The 16,907-nt window shown below is 35.8% G+C and overlaps 1 protein-coding gene across 1 annotated transcript; it reads right to left on the bottom strand.

Annotated features, from left to right (window-relative positions):
* Positions 1-207: 207 nt before the first annotated feature.
* On the bottom strand, positions 208-15,825 carry CRISP2 (cysteine rich secretory protein 2; the record flags this gene model as incomplete). Its single annotated transcript, XM_080806663.1, has 7 exons — positions 15,742-15,825; positions 10,934-11,050; positions 9,808-9,895; positions 5,608-5,753; positions 5,104-5,201; positions 2,348-2,436; positions 208-335 (listed from the first exon to the last, which is right to left on the bottom strand). The coding sequence occupies exons 1-7, from the start codon at positions 15,808-15,810 to the stop codon at positions 208-210; spliced, it is 735 nt and encodes a 244-aa protein (XP_080662789.1). The 5' UTR covers positions 15,811-15,825.
* Positions 15,826-16,907: the final 1,082 nt, after the last annotated feature.

Consider the following 16,907-nt stretch of genomic DNA (forward strand, 5'->3'; position numbering starts at 1 on the left):
TCTATCAAAGTCCAAAGTTGCCCTCATAGACTATGTTGCTTGTGTAAATATCTGCATGAAAAGAGATTTCTATAGAGAGGAGAAAAAGATGAATTACTGAGTGGAACCATATTTGTAACTAACATGCCTACAAATTCCCCTGTGGTATGTTTCAATAAAATGTTGCAGCTCTCTTCACTTAGTCTTGTGCAATGCACACTGGGCATCTCAGTAAATTTTGTTTTCACATAGGCAAGTTGCCTTGCACTTTTCCTTAAGCAATTCGTGTCCACAACCAGCTGTTTTCTTCAAGGAATCACAGTTACTAAGGAGATCTTCAAACTCGCAACTGTTGGCTGTGACAAAAACAAATGAGTTCATTATCATTTTCCTCAATAGCAGCAAAATAATGCTGTACATTCAAAAGTGCATGAGGCCCTAAAGATTGGACAAATCAAGTCAATATCACTTACACAATGGTGGGCTTCCTGTTTCTTATGAGAAATATCTTGTGAGCCTGAGTTGAGCTCACTGATTAAACTATCAGTTTTTATTTTGAAATTGGTGATATGTTTCCAAAATAAATTGACCTACTTTTCTCCTTTAGCCAATAAAGTTATATAAATATAAAGAAATCTCTCTACACCTTCGGTGTCTAATATGGGAACCACTAGTCCCATATAGATATTTAAATTTAAATTATTCTATATTAGATAAAGTAAAAAAAATAGTTCCTTAATCTTACTAGCCACATTTCAATATTCAAAGGCCACATGTGACTAGTCTACTTGTAAGACACATGCTGATACAGGACATTTTCTTTATTTCATACTATTGAACAGCACTGCTTTAGACTCCAAAGTTTGCTTTCTGGAGAAAGGAAATTCTATGGGAAGATAAAGATGCAAAACAATGATAATATGTCCCCTTTCCTTCTGGTATTTCTTTCTGGATCCTCCCCAGAGGCCACAAACTCAACAAATCTCAAATTAAACTCATCATACTACCTGTATGACTGACAATTCTTGGGTATGTTCTTCCTGTAAACCCCTTCACCCCCGTCTCCCCACACCCCCCACCAACAATGTCAGAGAAATGGCTCTCTGTACTCAGTAATTTAGACCAAAAACTGGATCAGTTTGACGTCCTTCTTCCCTACTTCTGATCAGCACTCAATCAGCACAGGTAACAAACATTGGCTATTCTATTCCTTATATTCCAACCCCATCCAATTCTCTTCATTATTTTGTCAATAATGTGGTAGAGAGATATTTTTTTAAAACCCATAGTTAAACAGTTTTCTAGCTGACTTCCTTCCAATTGTTTTTCCATACTATTGCTAGAAAGCTGTTTATAAAACATGGTTGCAACCCTGTCACTCTTTTGTTTAAAATATTTCAACTGAGTGCTTATTGATAATAGGATAAATTATAAGCTTCTTCCCAAATAGCATTCAGCAGAGCTATTAATATGTAACTTTTTTCCTTCTTTAGCTGATTTATATTCTAATAATATTCTGAATTATAGCTATATAATTCAGTCAGTAAGAATGTTAACTAAAGATGAATGCATTTGAAAGTTAAAAATTTCAGTGAATGAGCTTCATTCAACTCTATTATTCACAATAATTTTAATACAAGTATCCCAACTATAAAAAGCTAAGAGCTATTTTTATTTCTATTCATTACAACTTTAGAAATTATGTATGCGAAATTTATTTTCTCCCTTTTTGCAATAATATTATTGTGGGCTCTGTATATATATAACACTATATACAGATTTGATTTTGTCATTAAAGATGTGCAGTAATGACAATGTTGTTGACTGAGGAAAAGAAGAAAAATTCAGTAGACTACTATCAAATTATAGAGAAAGTGATTATTAAGTTAAACACTATGATTCCAATTTTACTATAGAAAAAAAAGAGGTAGTCAGCATAATTAACTCATTAGCACAAAAGTAGTATAATATTTGATTTGTCTGTCTAGATTCAGATATAATGTGATCTTATATGCATAGATTTGCATTTCAGAATAGGACTTTTGACACAATCATACTAACTTTATCTGAACTATTTGCTAGAAATATGTATAATTAATATTAATAGCTATGCTTAGTAACAAAAATATATGAATGGCAGATCTTTCATTATCTTACATATGGCAATATTCTTTTCATTACAAATAATATGTAGGTTACTAAAGTGTGTAAAATGTTTACATAAACACATGCTATGTTGAGTAACATATTTGTCTTCTGCATAATGATTTTATTTAAACTGATTACTTTAGGAGATTTCTCAACCCACAAAAAGAAAATAAAATATCAACTTTTTATTATAATAGCAAGGTGATCACTTCAAACTTACTGCATAGTCCATTGTCACAGTTACCAGGGCAACTGGCACAAGGTGTCCCTTGTTGGTAAGGGGTATTCTTTTTACTCACGTTATTGCCACTGAAATTTAAAATACCTAATGTCAAATACTTTTCACTTTATAATTTAGTTTATACTCCCCAAGGGCAGTGTAAATTGCCAAACATACATGACTACAAATGTTTTCAGTTATGTTAAAAAACTTAAAAATTATAATGCCCAGTGAGTAATTCAGGTAACATTCAAATTAAGAAAACGCTTCACATATTGACCAATTTCCTTGACTATATTTCTTCAGATTGAGCAACTAAATTAGAGTAACTAGAGTCTAAAGTTTTCAAAGTATATTTCAATGTGGTCACACTTTCTTCATGTCCCAGGAGACTTGGTCAAACTGGCAAGGCAGTATAGCCCAATGTTTTAGCTAGAGGTGGAATATATCCCCTAGGGAAACAAAAGAGCTCCTGGGAGGCAAGTAGTTGCAGTTTGGAAAAGAATATTTAATGTTACAATATCATTTTATATTTGAAAGATAATAAAATACCAAATTTCTTAGATCTAATCTAGAAACAGTCAACTCCAGTATATATATACACATATATATGTACTTCACCTTCTAGATGAGGGCAGGGATATTTAAGTTAAGTTAGTGGTGTGTGTTTCTGAGATAGGCAGAGAGAAGGAAATTTGTGAGTTTCTAGAGGTATGTGAGACATTTTTAAATTTACCAAACAGGGAATGTTCACTCAAAAATTTTGACAAGCATGGATATCCAGAGTGTAATCACATTACAGTGACTAACTTACAACTTGCTGATGATCATTACCTATTAGCCATTTAATTTATTTGAATTACAAGTGAGTCCAAATCTCAATAGTGTCAAGTGGGCCAAGAACACAAGGTCATGCATCTGAATCTCTCTCTGCACAGAACATAACGACCATGTGTGAACCCCTGGAAAAATGTGAAATAAGACACAAACATGTTCTGGAAGTTCTCTCACCCCTGCTTTTCCTCATTATTCACTCCAACTCTCACTTCAGATGACTGGCTCCAGACCTTCCTCTCTTAGAGCCAGCCAGTGAGTTTGGGTGCATTCTCCTAGGACCTCTCAATTCTTTCTACTAAACCTTAGTAAGTGCTTGCAGGAGGTCATACCTCTCACTCTGGAGAATCATATGCTTGGATTATCTACAGTCTCAAAATAAATCCTGTAGGAGCCTTGGTTCTAGGGATCTCCCTGCCTCCAGTGGCACAAAAGTTCAAGCATTAAAAGGATTTAAGGTTAACAGGTAAGTTGAGATTAGATCTTCAGTATATCCACAGAATTTATTATGGGTAAATTCAGACATGATCCTTGATGAAAGAACATATTTCCTGCTATAGGTCAAGACCTTAAAGGATGGTTCATTATAGAGATTTTGTGAAAACTTCTGAAAAATAAAGACAGGATTTTGTTCTTTTCTGGACCCTGAAGTACATTAACGATCTCTTGAAAAACCTTTGAGATGCAAAAGAATGAATAATCTGTGAGGTAATAATGTGGGTGATTTTTTAGATAAACGGGATAAGGGATATTTTAGCAGGAGAAATGGAAATCACAATCTTCCATCCCCTACTTGCCACTCCACGACCATCCCTTGCTTAACCATCAAGCTGCAACCTCCTAAAGTGTGAAGTTAGTGAGAACTGATGATAACAAATTTAGAGTAGTGAGCCCAAGGGAAAGGCGACTGAGAAAAAAGATGCTACTTTGTAACTAAGGAAAGAGAGTTTCAGATTTTATACTTGGAGTTGAGAACCTAGTCTCTTCCCTGAGAAGTTGAATGTATCTCAACTTAAAAGGCATTTCCATGATCCCAGAGTCCTGGGTTTGGGCCCCGCATCGGGCTCTCTGCTTGGCAGGAAGCCTGCTTCCCTTCCTCTCTCTCTGCCTGCCTCTCTGCCTACTTGTGATCTCTATCAAATAAATAAATAAAATCTTTAAAAAAAAAAAAGGCATTTCCAAAGATGTATTCCTTCTGGATGGACCTAAAAGGGTATTATGTTAAGTGAAGCAAGTTAGAGAAACACAGACACCATACGATTTCACTTATATGGGGATGCTAAAAACACAAACAAATAAACAAAAGCAGAAACAGACCATAAGTATAAGAACAAACTGATGTTTGACAGAGGAGCAGAGATTGGCAGCAACGAGGGGATGGACAAAATAGTTGAAAGGGAGGGGGAGATACGGGCTTCCAGTTATGGAAAAAGTAAGTCATGGGGATATAAAGTACAGCATAGGGATAATAGTCAATAGTATTGAAATAGTTATAATAACATGGGACACCTGGGTGGCTCAGTTGGTTAAGCATCTGCGTTTGGCTCAGGTCATTATCCCAGGGCCAGTGGGGAGCCTGCTTCTCCCTCTGCCTGCCGCTCCCCCTGCCTGTGCTCTCTGACAAATAAATAAAAATATTTTAAACAATTAAAAAATAGCTATAATATCATTGTATGGTGACTGCTGATAGCTACTCTTGCAGTGAGCATAGTATAAAGTGTAGACCTGTCACTATGTTATACACCTAAAACTAATGTGACATTGTATATGAACTATGCATCAATTTTAAAAAATGAAAAAAGGAATTATTCTTTCCCTTTACCGAAATATGTTTTATGTTCTAATTTGTTTACCATAAAAGAATTTTAAAATGGTAAATTGCACATAGGCTTATTGCATGAAACTCTAAATTATATACTTACGCAGGACAATATTGGCAAACATAGTAGTATTTTAGACTCTCTTGATTGGGACAATAGGCAATTCCACATCCAACATGGTAAGTAGAGTACCAAACGAGCTACAATTCCAAAAGGGAATATATGAGAGTACATTCAAGATGAGGGAAAATATTAAAAAAATAGTAGCAACTATAAAACTGAAAAAATGATACTATTATAGCTTGTAGCCAAGTACCTCTTGAAAATATTTAAAATTATTGAAGAAAATCACAAATTTTAAAATATTAAATCTTAACATGCTTTCACTATTTTATCCATTTCTAATTTTGAGAAAGTATGGAGTATGCTTCCTTACCAAGAGTTTTGCAAGTGATGGAAAAAAAAGACAACTCCAGATGAAGTACCAGCCAATGTCAGGACTATCATATCTACATACCCAAATTGAACATTGGACTTGGTCATAATTTAGAGATGCTTTCATATTAGAGCATTTGTGGTCAAAGTATTTTCATTTGTTTGTCTTACCTGGGTGTAATGTCCAACAACTGCATTGGAACTCTTAGGTCCTACACCATAGACAAAATTATGGCGCTCCTCATACCAGCTTTGGATTGCATCTGACCACGGAGCAGGGTTACTTGACATAAAGAGATTCTCACCACATTTTGTACCTAAAGATAAATGGATCATTCTTGAGGAAGCAATAGAGTATTCAATGGCAAAAGAAATCAACTATATAAACACAAGGATGGGGGCGCCTGGGTGGCTCAGTGGGTTAAAGCCTCTGCCTTCAGCTCAGGTCATGATCCCAGCGTCCTGAGATCGAGCCCCACATCGGGATCTCTGCTCCGCGGAGAGCCTGCTTCCTCCTCTCTCTCTGCCTGCCTACTTGTGATCTCTGTCAAATGAATAAAATAAAATCTTTAAAAAAAAAAAAAAAACACAACCCACAAGGATGTTGCCCTTCAAACACAGTGCCTATACTTATAACTCATAATACTTAATAAAAGAGCTTCCATTCTTCTCAGCTTTAAAGCTGAATAGAAGACACATCTATCTAGGGACACCTGGGTAGCCTAGTAGGTTAAGAGACTGACTCTTGATGGGCTTAGGCCATAATCTCAGGGTCTTGAGATCTAGTCTTGCATCAGGCTCTCCACTCAGCAGGGAGTCTTCTTGAGGATTCTCTCCCTCCACCTTCACTATTCTATCAAAAATAAATAAATAAATCTTAAAAAAAAATCTGTTTAGGACACTGAGGCTGGCATCAACATGCAAAACTTTGCACAGGTTAAGAAGACCTTACGCTTCAAAAATCTTCTGGAGTTTCAGAAATGCATTCTTTTTCAGGCTGAATTCTTCACATTGTATTGACTCCTATGCTCTCAGCTTTGTATCATAAATTCGTGAAAGGCAGTGAACAACTTTTATTCCTTTTCTCCTCCTCTCATCCATCTTCACCAGAGATTTTTCACATATTGGACCCTGTTCTAAACGTTTATAATTATGATTTTGTGTGAAATTGGAAAAAAGAGTTCTACAGGCAGTCTATAAGAGCCTCAATTTATAGGCATCTGACATCAGGAGGGATGGCAGATTTCAAAGCTTTTGGGGTCTTTCTTAATCACTAAATCAGAATGTCATAAGGCCAATCTTCCTCAGAGAATTAGCCAAGAAGAGCCTTGCAGAAGGTGACATCAGAAAGATGGGGAAGTAGGGAGCCCCAGGCTCTCATTTCCCTAACAAATACACAGATTCAGCAACAATTTCCAAACAAATTGCCCTTTGTGGGAAAACTAACTGAAAGACTCCTCGACCGTGGGAGAATATGAACCCAGACTCACTGAAGTCTGTAGGGAAACTGGGACACCCTTTGCTAGAATGCCTACCCTCAGCACAGTGCTTCCCCTATGATCAGGAAGAGGTCTCCTAGCTCCCAGCTTCTCCTAGGGGAAGGAAGGTGTTGGTTCTTATGTCCAGCATCCCAACCTTCCCTAAGGAAATTCCCCAGAGATGGCTGGCTTCTCTCTTGGAAGTCTTGGAGTTCTGACAGTCAGGCACAGGCTAGTCATCTGGAGAGAATGGAGATGGTGGCTTTAGCTGGTAGGTACCATATCTCCTCCCCTTGGCTTAGTTCTTAGTTCTCAGCTTCCTCCTGGGGAAGCAAAGAGTTGATTGGTGTGTCCATTGCTCCAATTTCTCTAGGGCTGCCTAAAGAACTGACATCAGCCTTGCTTGTCTTCAAGCTCTGAGGGGTTTGGCATGGTTTCAGTGTTACTCCCTGGGGGAGAACAGAGATGGTGGTTTGGATTGTTAGATGTCATTTCTCAGCTCCCCAGCATAGCACACAGTGAGCAAGTGCCATATCTACCTGTTTATCCCTGGAGTGGGGAAAAGTTGGCCTGGGCATCCAGTGCCACAAATATTCCAGATGTTGCCCAGAAAATTGACTTCTGACTTGCCTCTCTGAAAATGTTAACAGATCTAGCATAACCAAGATGAGCATAGAGATTTGGGTTCATAAATGCCAAAGCTTCCCTTCCTTGTTCAGCACAGAATAAGCATATTAAAAAACCCAAACTTCTAGCCTCTTCCTGAATAGAGAAAGAGTTGGATGGAATGCCTAAAGATCCATCTCTTTCAGGAGGCTGCCTGAGAAATTGACTACAAATCTTTTCTGACCACAGTTTGATTGGACATTCTCTAAAGATGCACAAATGGCCAACTGGTATGTGAAAAGGTGCGCAGTGCTGCTAAACATAGGGAAATGCAAATGAGAACCACAATGAGATGTCACCTTATACCTGTCAAGAAGTCTCTTCTGGGGGGAAAAAAACTGACAACAAGTGATGATAAAGATGTGAAAAAAATCGGAATCCTGTATACTTTTGTTGGGCATAAAAAATGGGGTAGCTGCTGTGGAAAAAAACAGAGGTTCCTCAAAAAATTAAAGTTAGAACTACCAATGATCCAGTAATACTACTTCTGGGTATTTATCCAAAAAAATTGAAATCAGGGTTTTGAAGCGATATTAGCATTCTTCATATTCATTGCAGCATTCTTCACAATAGCCTATATATGGAAACATAAAATCCATGGACAAATGAGTGGATGAACAAAATGACACCCACATATATACAACGGCTTTCATTCATCCTTAAAAAAGAAGGAAATTCTGCAACACTTGGATGAGACACTATGGATGAATCTTGAAAACATGATATTAAGTGAAAAGATCCAGTCACAGAAAGACAACTACTACATGATTCCCTTTATATGAAGTACATAAAATAACCAAATTCATAGACCCAAAGAGTAGAACAGTAATAGATAAGGATGGGGGGAAGGAGAAATGGGAAATTACCAATCAATGGGCATAAACTTTCATTCATAAAGATGAATAAGTTCTAGATTAATAACTTCTGCTGCAGGACATTGTACCTAATGTCAGTAATATCATACAGTACACTTATTTGTTAAAAGTGTAAGTCTCATGAAGTGTTCTTACCACAATAAAGAAAGTAACTTGTTGCCCAAAAACTTTTCTCTATCTTTTCCACCTCTCAATTATGAATTACATTTTGGTAGCTTAAAATATAATGTCTATGTGCTGCTTAAAGAGAATATAAAATATTCTTGTCTATGTCTTTTAATATAGAAAAAAGAAACTAAGAATCTAATAGTAGACTTGCATCTCTAAGACCATTTGTTTTAATCTTCTACTGAATGCAGTCATTCTTTTCATAACATTAACAGAGCAGCATCAACCATATAAGTAAATAATGTGATTAAATTACAGGTAAAAATTTGTTGCTTTCATATTGAGCTTGCCTATATGCATATTATGGTTGAAAATATAAATATATATTTTATTGTAAGGTTTATGCATAAAACATTTTTTCTTTCATGGTGTTTATAATACTTGACAAGAATTCAAAAATTAAAAATGAATCAACATACCAAAATATTTATCAGAATTTTTAAAATTTAAATATTTTTAAGAGCAATATTCACAAAATTCAGGAACAAATCACCATAATTTATTATATTTTATGAATACAAAAGAAGAGATATGAAAACATCAGATAGCTATACAGGATCACAAAAAAGAGCAGTGGATTAGAAATAATTAAGCCTGGTTAACTTTCCAATATATGACACACTTCAGATTGTGACTTGGGGAAGTCATTCTTCACCTGTCCTCATCTTCTCATCTTTAAATTTGGAGAAATGATGATACATGACTTATTGACTCATAAGCTGGTTGAAACAAAGAAGTGGAGTATTGCTTCAAATATCATTTGCATAATGTAAACAATCAACAAGCGCAAAATGGTACCTATAATTCTCTCTCCTTCTACAGATACTTTGATTTTAAAAAGGAGAAAATAGGGACACTTGGGTGGCTCAGTTGGTTAAGCATCCAACTCTTGATTTCCACTCAGGTCATGATCTCAGGGTCATGAAATCAAGCCCCATGTAGGCCTCCACACTTGGCATGGAGCCTGCTTGGAATTCTCTCTCCCTCTTCCTCTACCCCTCCTCCCCTACTCACATTCTCTCTCTCTCTCAAAAACAAAAATAAAAATATATAAATAGAGCAGTATAAGCAACGTTTATTCTCTAAGTCTTCTTATAACATCCCAGAATGTTCCATTCTATCTGATTTTTTCAATATTATTTTATTAGTTCATCTATTCAAAAAATATTTATTCATTTACATACCGGTTTTTCTGTCCTCTGGCACACTGTGTTCCAAAGTGCACTTGTTTGCCCACTTTTGTGCATTTGCTGCTGCTTCTCTGCTCCATTCCTAAATGTCACAAGAAAAAAAATACACTTAAAAATTCAACTCCTATGAAGCATATGGTTTATAATCTGATTGGTAGGTTGATTTGCACTACTTTAAACTTCTATAGATAATTATCTGATCATCAGTGGTATGCAAAGACCTTTTTGGTAGGGTTATATATGCGTGTGTGCATTTATTTGCTCCAGTGCCAATTTTCACATGAAGAGAAGTTCATAAATGATGAATAGATAGAGACAGAGAAATATCGAACATAATATCTGACAATTTGTGATAGTACAGGAACCACACACAGGATTTTTAGTAATGGGGCTACTCTAAATACTCAACATGTGAAGTCTTTGAATTATACTTCCTTAGTAATAAGCAGGCCTAGATTATTCCCAATTCCAATTGTAGCCCATTGGTTTCAAATGGGAGATAGTCTAGCATTTACGAACCACACTGTGGAAAGTGGGCTCTTATGTACTCACAGGATTCTTTGGATCCTGAGTATGAGCCTCACATTGGGCATAGAGATTAATTAAAAAGAATAAAATACATGAAAGAAAGGGACCTCCTTTATTTTAGACTAGAGCAGATAGTGACAAAAAGTGCGATGGCCTCACATTTGCTGTCTGAAGATCTGGCTCTAATGTTGCCTTCCTGACTTAATATCCCTGTAAATTTGACAGATTAACCATTAAAAAGGAAAAATTTTCTGCCATGCCCATAACACAGCTCAGATAAAATAGCAGAATAGAAGAAAAACTTTGTAAGCACAAAGTTCTTAAGAAATCCCTGCTCTGGGGCACCTGAGTGGCTCAGTGGGTTAAAGCCTCTGCCTTTGGCTCAGGTCATGATCCCAGAGTCCCAGGATTGAGTCCCACATTGGGCTCTCTGCTCAGTGGGGAGCCTGCTTCCCCCTCTCTCTCTGCCTGCCTCTCTGCCTACTTGTGATCTCTGTCAAATAAATAAATAAAAAAACTTAAAAAAAAAAAAAGAAATCCCTGCTCTTATCACTGCTAGCTCACACCATTAGCCTTTATCATTGCCTCTTACCATCTTTAGCATGTTGCTGGCAGGTGGAGAGACTGATTTCCTTAGTTCATTGTGTTTATTTACAATATCTTTTTGGACTTGCATTTGAGTGGTTAGCAAAGCAGTAAATGATGGATCCTAAAGGGAAATAAAAATTAAGGTTATCTTCTTAACATTTTTTAAAGTTGCATTTAAGAATGAATAAGCAAATTCAAGAGAACAAAGATCATTTTAAGAGCATTCAGTTCAAGTCAGTATTAGTTGTTAAGCATTGCCAATGAACCTGAGCCAAAGCTATGACAAATAGAAAAGAAGTCATTTGAAGCTTTGAGAAGGAGGGTGAAACTCATGGCATAACGAATTAAAATCTCCTCTGAGGCCACAGATGCCAATTTCTAGTTTCATGGTAATTATTAATGTACTTTTTCTCCTTTCATGGCCATGTTATCTCTCTGGTCCATCTCCTGGTTCTCACTTATAAAATTATCTGAAAGAGAGGTATATTTTCTCTTTTGCACTGCTATGTGTTTGTTAATCAGATTCTCTACTTTCTACCTTATATGGTTTCCTGGACCTTCTCTGTGATTCTTATAGACATATGAGTGATAATATTTTATAACCACAAAGACACACAACAGGAACATTAAGACATATTCATTCATATTTGATCAGGTTGCAGCAGGTGGGATAAGAGTGGGGACTCAAGATTCACCCTAGAGTTTAAGGGAACTTTGACCTGATATAGTCTGTATTTAAAGAAATAATGTATTCAGAATGTATTTAGAGAAGGAATGTTCAAGAGTTCAAATTTCATTCAATACCCTAGGTAAACTTATTCCTATTACAGTAGATATTATTATCTATTTTATTACAATCTGTATTTTTGAATACCAAATAAGTTTTCACCCAGTGGCAGAATTCTCTGGTCTGATGAGTTCTAGTCCTACTAGTCTCTGGTCCTGGGATATCTTCCTGTATGCCCAGAGTTAATGATAGGGAAAAAGCAATGACCAGAGATCCTCACATTCAAGAGATTTTCTGATCAAGAGATAGACGTTTTATATGGACACCTACCATCCAGTCATTGAAAAGGATGACTGATCTTGGTCTTGGGATTTTTTAAGCAATGTAGTTTATTCAAATTAAAAGGTTTGAATTCAAGAGGTGGGCTTCACATATCAAGTTTTTGAGCATGAATAAGAAAGCAAAACAAACACTAAGACTTTAAGAGGTAGATTTTTTAATGTAAAAAAATAAGTATAACTTTATCATGCGGTAAGGATGAAAATTAAATGTGGTGATATATGAAGTAGTACTAATTTAAAGTTATGTCATTGTTAGTTTTCTTTAAGATTGCACTGAAGCACATTAAATAAATGGGAAAAAATCTTGGGGAGAGAGGACTATCATTAGCTTCTTAAATCATAGACCGTTGCATTCATTAGAAAAATAATTCAAGCATGACATGTAATTTTAACTTTTTCATGGTCAAACTAAAAAAGTAAAAGAATCAAGTGATATTATTTTATAATTTTTTAAAATGTTATTTCATCATGATAAGTACACTCTTTAATCCCCATCACCTATTTCCCCCATCCCCTCACCCACATCCCCTCTGGTAACTATCTATTTGTTCTGTATAGTTAATAGTCTATTTCTTGGTTTCTCTCCTTCTCTTTTTTTCTCTTCTCATTTGTTTTGTTTCTTAAATTCCACATATAAGAGAGATCATATGCTATTTGTCTTTCTCTGACTTATTTTGCTTAGCATGGTACTCTCTAGCTCTATCCACATTGCTGCAAATGGCAAGATTTCATTCATTTTTATGGCTGAATAATATTTCATTAATATATATATATATAATACACACAATATATATACACTATATATACACACACGTGCATTATTCTATCATCTATCTATCTACCTATCTACTATCCATGTTTATCACATCTTAATCCATTCATCTATCAGTGGACATGTGGACTGTCCATAGTTTGGCTATTGTAAATAATGCTGCAAGAAACATAGGGGAGCATGTATCTTTTCTAACTAGTGTTTTGATATACTTTGTGTAAATACTCGGTAATGAAATTACTGAATTGTATGGTAATTCTATTTTTAATTTTTTGGGGAAACCTCCATATTGTTTTCCACAGTGGCTGCACCAGTTTGCATTCCCAATGGTGCACAATGGTTTCTTTTTCTCTACATCTTCGCCAGTAAGTTGTTTTTTGTGCTATTGATTTTAGACATTTTGACAGGTGTGAGGTGACATCTCATTGTGGTTTTGATTTGTATCTCCCTGATGATGAGTGCAGCTGAGCATCTTTTCACATGTCCATTGGCCATCCGTAGACCTTCTCTGGAAAATGTCTGTTCATGTCTTCTGTCCATTTTTAATTGAATTATTTTTGTGTTTGTGTTGAGTTGAATCAGTTCTTTAAATATTTTGGATATTTACCCTTTATCAAACATGTCATACGAAAATATCTTTGCCCATCCAAGACATGGCTTGTTAGTGTTTTTTTTTTTTCTTCCTGTGCAAAAACTTTTTATTCTGTTGAAGTCCCAATAGTTTATTTTTGCTTTTGTTTCCTTTGCCTCAAGAGACAGATCTAGAAAAATGTTCCCTGAGCCAATGTCAGAGACATTACCTCCTGTGCTCTCTCCTAGGATTTTTTATGGTTTCGGGTCTCACATTTAGGTCTTTAACCCTTTTGGAGTCTACTTTTGCATATGGTACAAGAAAGTGGTCCAGTTTCATTCTCTTGCATGTGGCTGCAATGGATTGTTTTCCTAACACCATTTGTTGAAGAGACTGCCTTTTTCCCATTGTATATTCATTTGTCCTTTGTTGAAGATTAATTGACCATATAATTGTGGATTTATTTCTGGATTTTCTGTTCTGTTCTACTGATCTGTGTGTCTGCTTTTATTCCAGAACCATACTCCCTTCATTACTATAATTTTTTAATATAACTTATAACGTAATGAATTTTGATACCTCCAGTTTTGCCTTTTTTTTTCCTTTGTTTTCAAGACTGCTTTGGGTATTTGAGGTCTTTTGTGGTTCCATGAAACTTTTAGGATTCTCTGCTCTAGTTCTGTGAAAAATGCTATTGGTATTTTGATAGGGATTGCATGCAATCTGTAGATTGCTTTGGGTAGTATAGACATTTGTTCTTCCAACCCACGAGCATGGGATGTCTTTCCATTTCTTGGCATCATCCTGAATTTCTTTCACCAGTGTTTTATGGTTTTCAGAGTACTGGTCTTTCAGCTCTCTGGTTAAGTTTATTCCTAGATATTTTCCTGTTCTGGGTGCAATTATAAATAGAATTCTTTTCTTATTTTGACTTTCTGCTGCTTCATTATTAGCATACAGGAATGCAACAGATTTCTGTGCATGGATTTTGTATCCTTTGAGTTTACTGAATTCATATATCAGTGCCAGTAGTTCTTTGGTGGAGTCTTTAGGGTTTTCTATATAGAGTATCATGTCATGTGCAAATAGTGAGAGTTTTACTTCTTCCTTACCAATTTGGATGGTTTTTATTTCTTTATGTTTTCTAAATGCCACGGTTAGGACTTCTAGGACTCTGTTGAGTAAATGTAGTAAGGATGGACATCCTTGTCTTGTCCCTAATCTAAGGGGGGAAAACTCTCAGTTTTTCACCATTGAATATGATGTTGGTTGTAAGTTTTTCATGTAAGGCTCTTATTATGTTGTGGTATGTTTTCTCTAGTCCTACTTTGCAGAGGCTTTTTATGATGAATGGATGTTGCACTTTGTCAAATGCTTTTTCTGTATATATTGACAGGATTGTATGTTTTTTATCCTTTCTCTTATTCATGTGACATATTGCATTGATTAATTTGTAAATATTGAACTACTGTTGTATTCTGGGAGTAAATCCTACTTGATCATAATGTATGATTTTTAAAAAATATTGACATTATTTTAAGCAATAAATTTTACTTTTAATGGGTTGACTAATAGTCTACAAAAATATTCCTACATCCTACATCCTAAAAATAAATTTACATCCCAATCCCCAGAATCTGTCAATGTGAACTTCTCTGGATATAGTTAAGAATCTCAAGATTTAATCATCCTGGATTATTTAAGTAGGACCAAAATCCATTGACAAGTATCCATATAAAAGACACAGAGAGGAGAAGGTGATGTGAAAAGGGAGGCAGAGAATATGTGATGTAGCTACAAGCCTAGTTATCACAATAATTGGCCAAAGCCACCATAAGCTAAAAGAAAGACATGGAACACATTCCTTCCTAGATCCTCCAGAGGGAGTGTGGCCTTGCTGACACATAGATTTTAGGCTTCTGGCCACCAGAACTGTGAGAAAATAAATTTCTGTTGTTCTAAGTCACCCAACTTGCATTCATTTCTTACAACAACCTTGAGAACCTAATACATTATTGAATTATTTATCCAAAATATCATTTCATCATGTACTGAATATCTAAGTTATTAATGACATATTTTCTTCTTCTTCTTCTTCTTTTTGTTCCTCCTTCTCCTCCTTCTTTTTCTTCTTCACTAAATCTTTGAAATCTAGCATGTGTACTTACAGTATATTTTGTTCTGGATAAGCCACACTGTAAGTGTTCAATAGCCACATGTGACCAGTGGGGACTGGAGAGCTCAGCATAGACTATCATCAAGATATTGTGTTAAGTGATCTGAGCTACCAGTGAGTACTTTGTGATGTACCAGACACTTTTCCCTTTCTCCTCTCAAAGGACCCAACCATCCCACAAAGTTGCGTGGATAAATTTAGAAAGATTTTCTTGTTTAAGTTTACCTTTCCTTCTGTGGGTACAGATGGAAGCAGCAGAACAGCCAGAAACAACACTACTGGGAATAAAGCCATTTCTGGGAAGTAAGTCAAAGAGAAGAAAATTCTGCATTAAAAAATGTAGCACACAGACCTCTAACTATGAGGAAAAGCCAATATAGTGATCTTGGTTAGTTCAAAGGAACTGTAATTCCCAAATTCATTAAAAAAAAAGTAACAAGAGAAGATTGTTATTTGGTTGCAGTAGAATCATAGTGGAACCAACTTTGTCATTGATAGGGACAATAAAAAATAAACTGAAACACTTGAATGATGCTCTTAAAGTATACATATAGAAGCTAGGGACATGTCATTATATTTCTGACCAACTCTATTTCTCCTAAGTTCGTTAAAAATGTGGAAAATACAGATTTCTTCAAAGTTAATTATGATACTGCATTGATTGCTCACCCCAATTTTGGGGAAAACATTATTTTCTGTATGCACAGTCTCTTGGTTTGCTCTGCTCTATAAAAAGTAGAACTGTGTTTGGGGGCGCCTGGGTGGCTCAGTGGGTTAAAGCCTCTGCCTTCGGCTCAGGTCATGATCCCAGGGTCCTGGGATCAAGCTCCGCATCCAGCTCTCTGCTCGGTGGGGAGCCTGCTTCTTCCTCTCTCTCTGCCTGCCTCTCTGCCTACCTGTGATCTCTGTCTGTCAAATAAATAAATAAAATCTTAAAAAAAAAAAAGTAGAACTGTTTGTTCTTTTATTTACACATGATTCTAACCAAGACTCCAAAATTATGATTACACAGAAATAAATACATAGGGAACCTGCGTGCCTGAGTTAGTTAAGGATCCAACTCTTGATTTCAGCTTGGGTTATGATCTCAGGGTCATGAGACTGAGTCCCACATGGGGCTCTGTGCTCAGCGTGGAGCCTCCTTGTCTCTGTACCTCCCCCTCTGCCCCTCCACCCCACAGGTGCATGTTCACATGCATTCTCACTCTCTCTCTCTCTAAAATAAAAAATATATATATATAAAAATAAATATACAAACACTTCATTCGTGGTTATTTCCCTGGTAGAGGGATTAAAAATTATTTTGATTTTATTACTTATACTTGTCTGTATCTCAAATTTCCCAGTATAAAAAAATAAAAACAAATATTTTATTGAAAATCAAGCCTGTT

This window comes from Martes martes, assembly GCF_963455335.1.
Source record: "Martes martes genome assembly, chromosome: 6".
Classification (NCBI taxonomy): Eukaryota; Metazoa; Chordata; class Mammalia; order Carnivora; family Mustelidae; genus Martes; species Martes martes.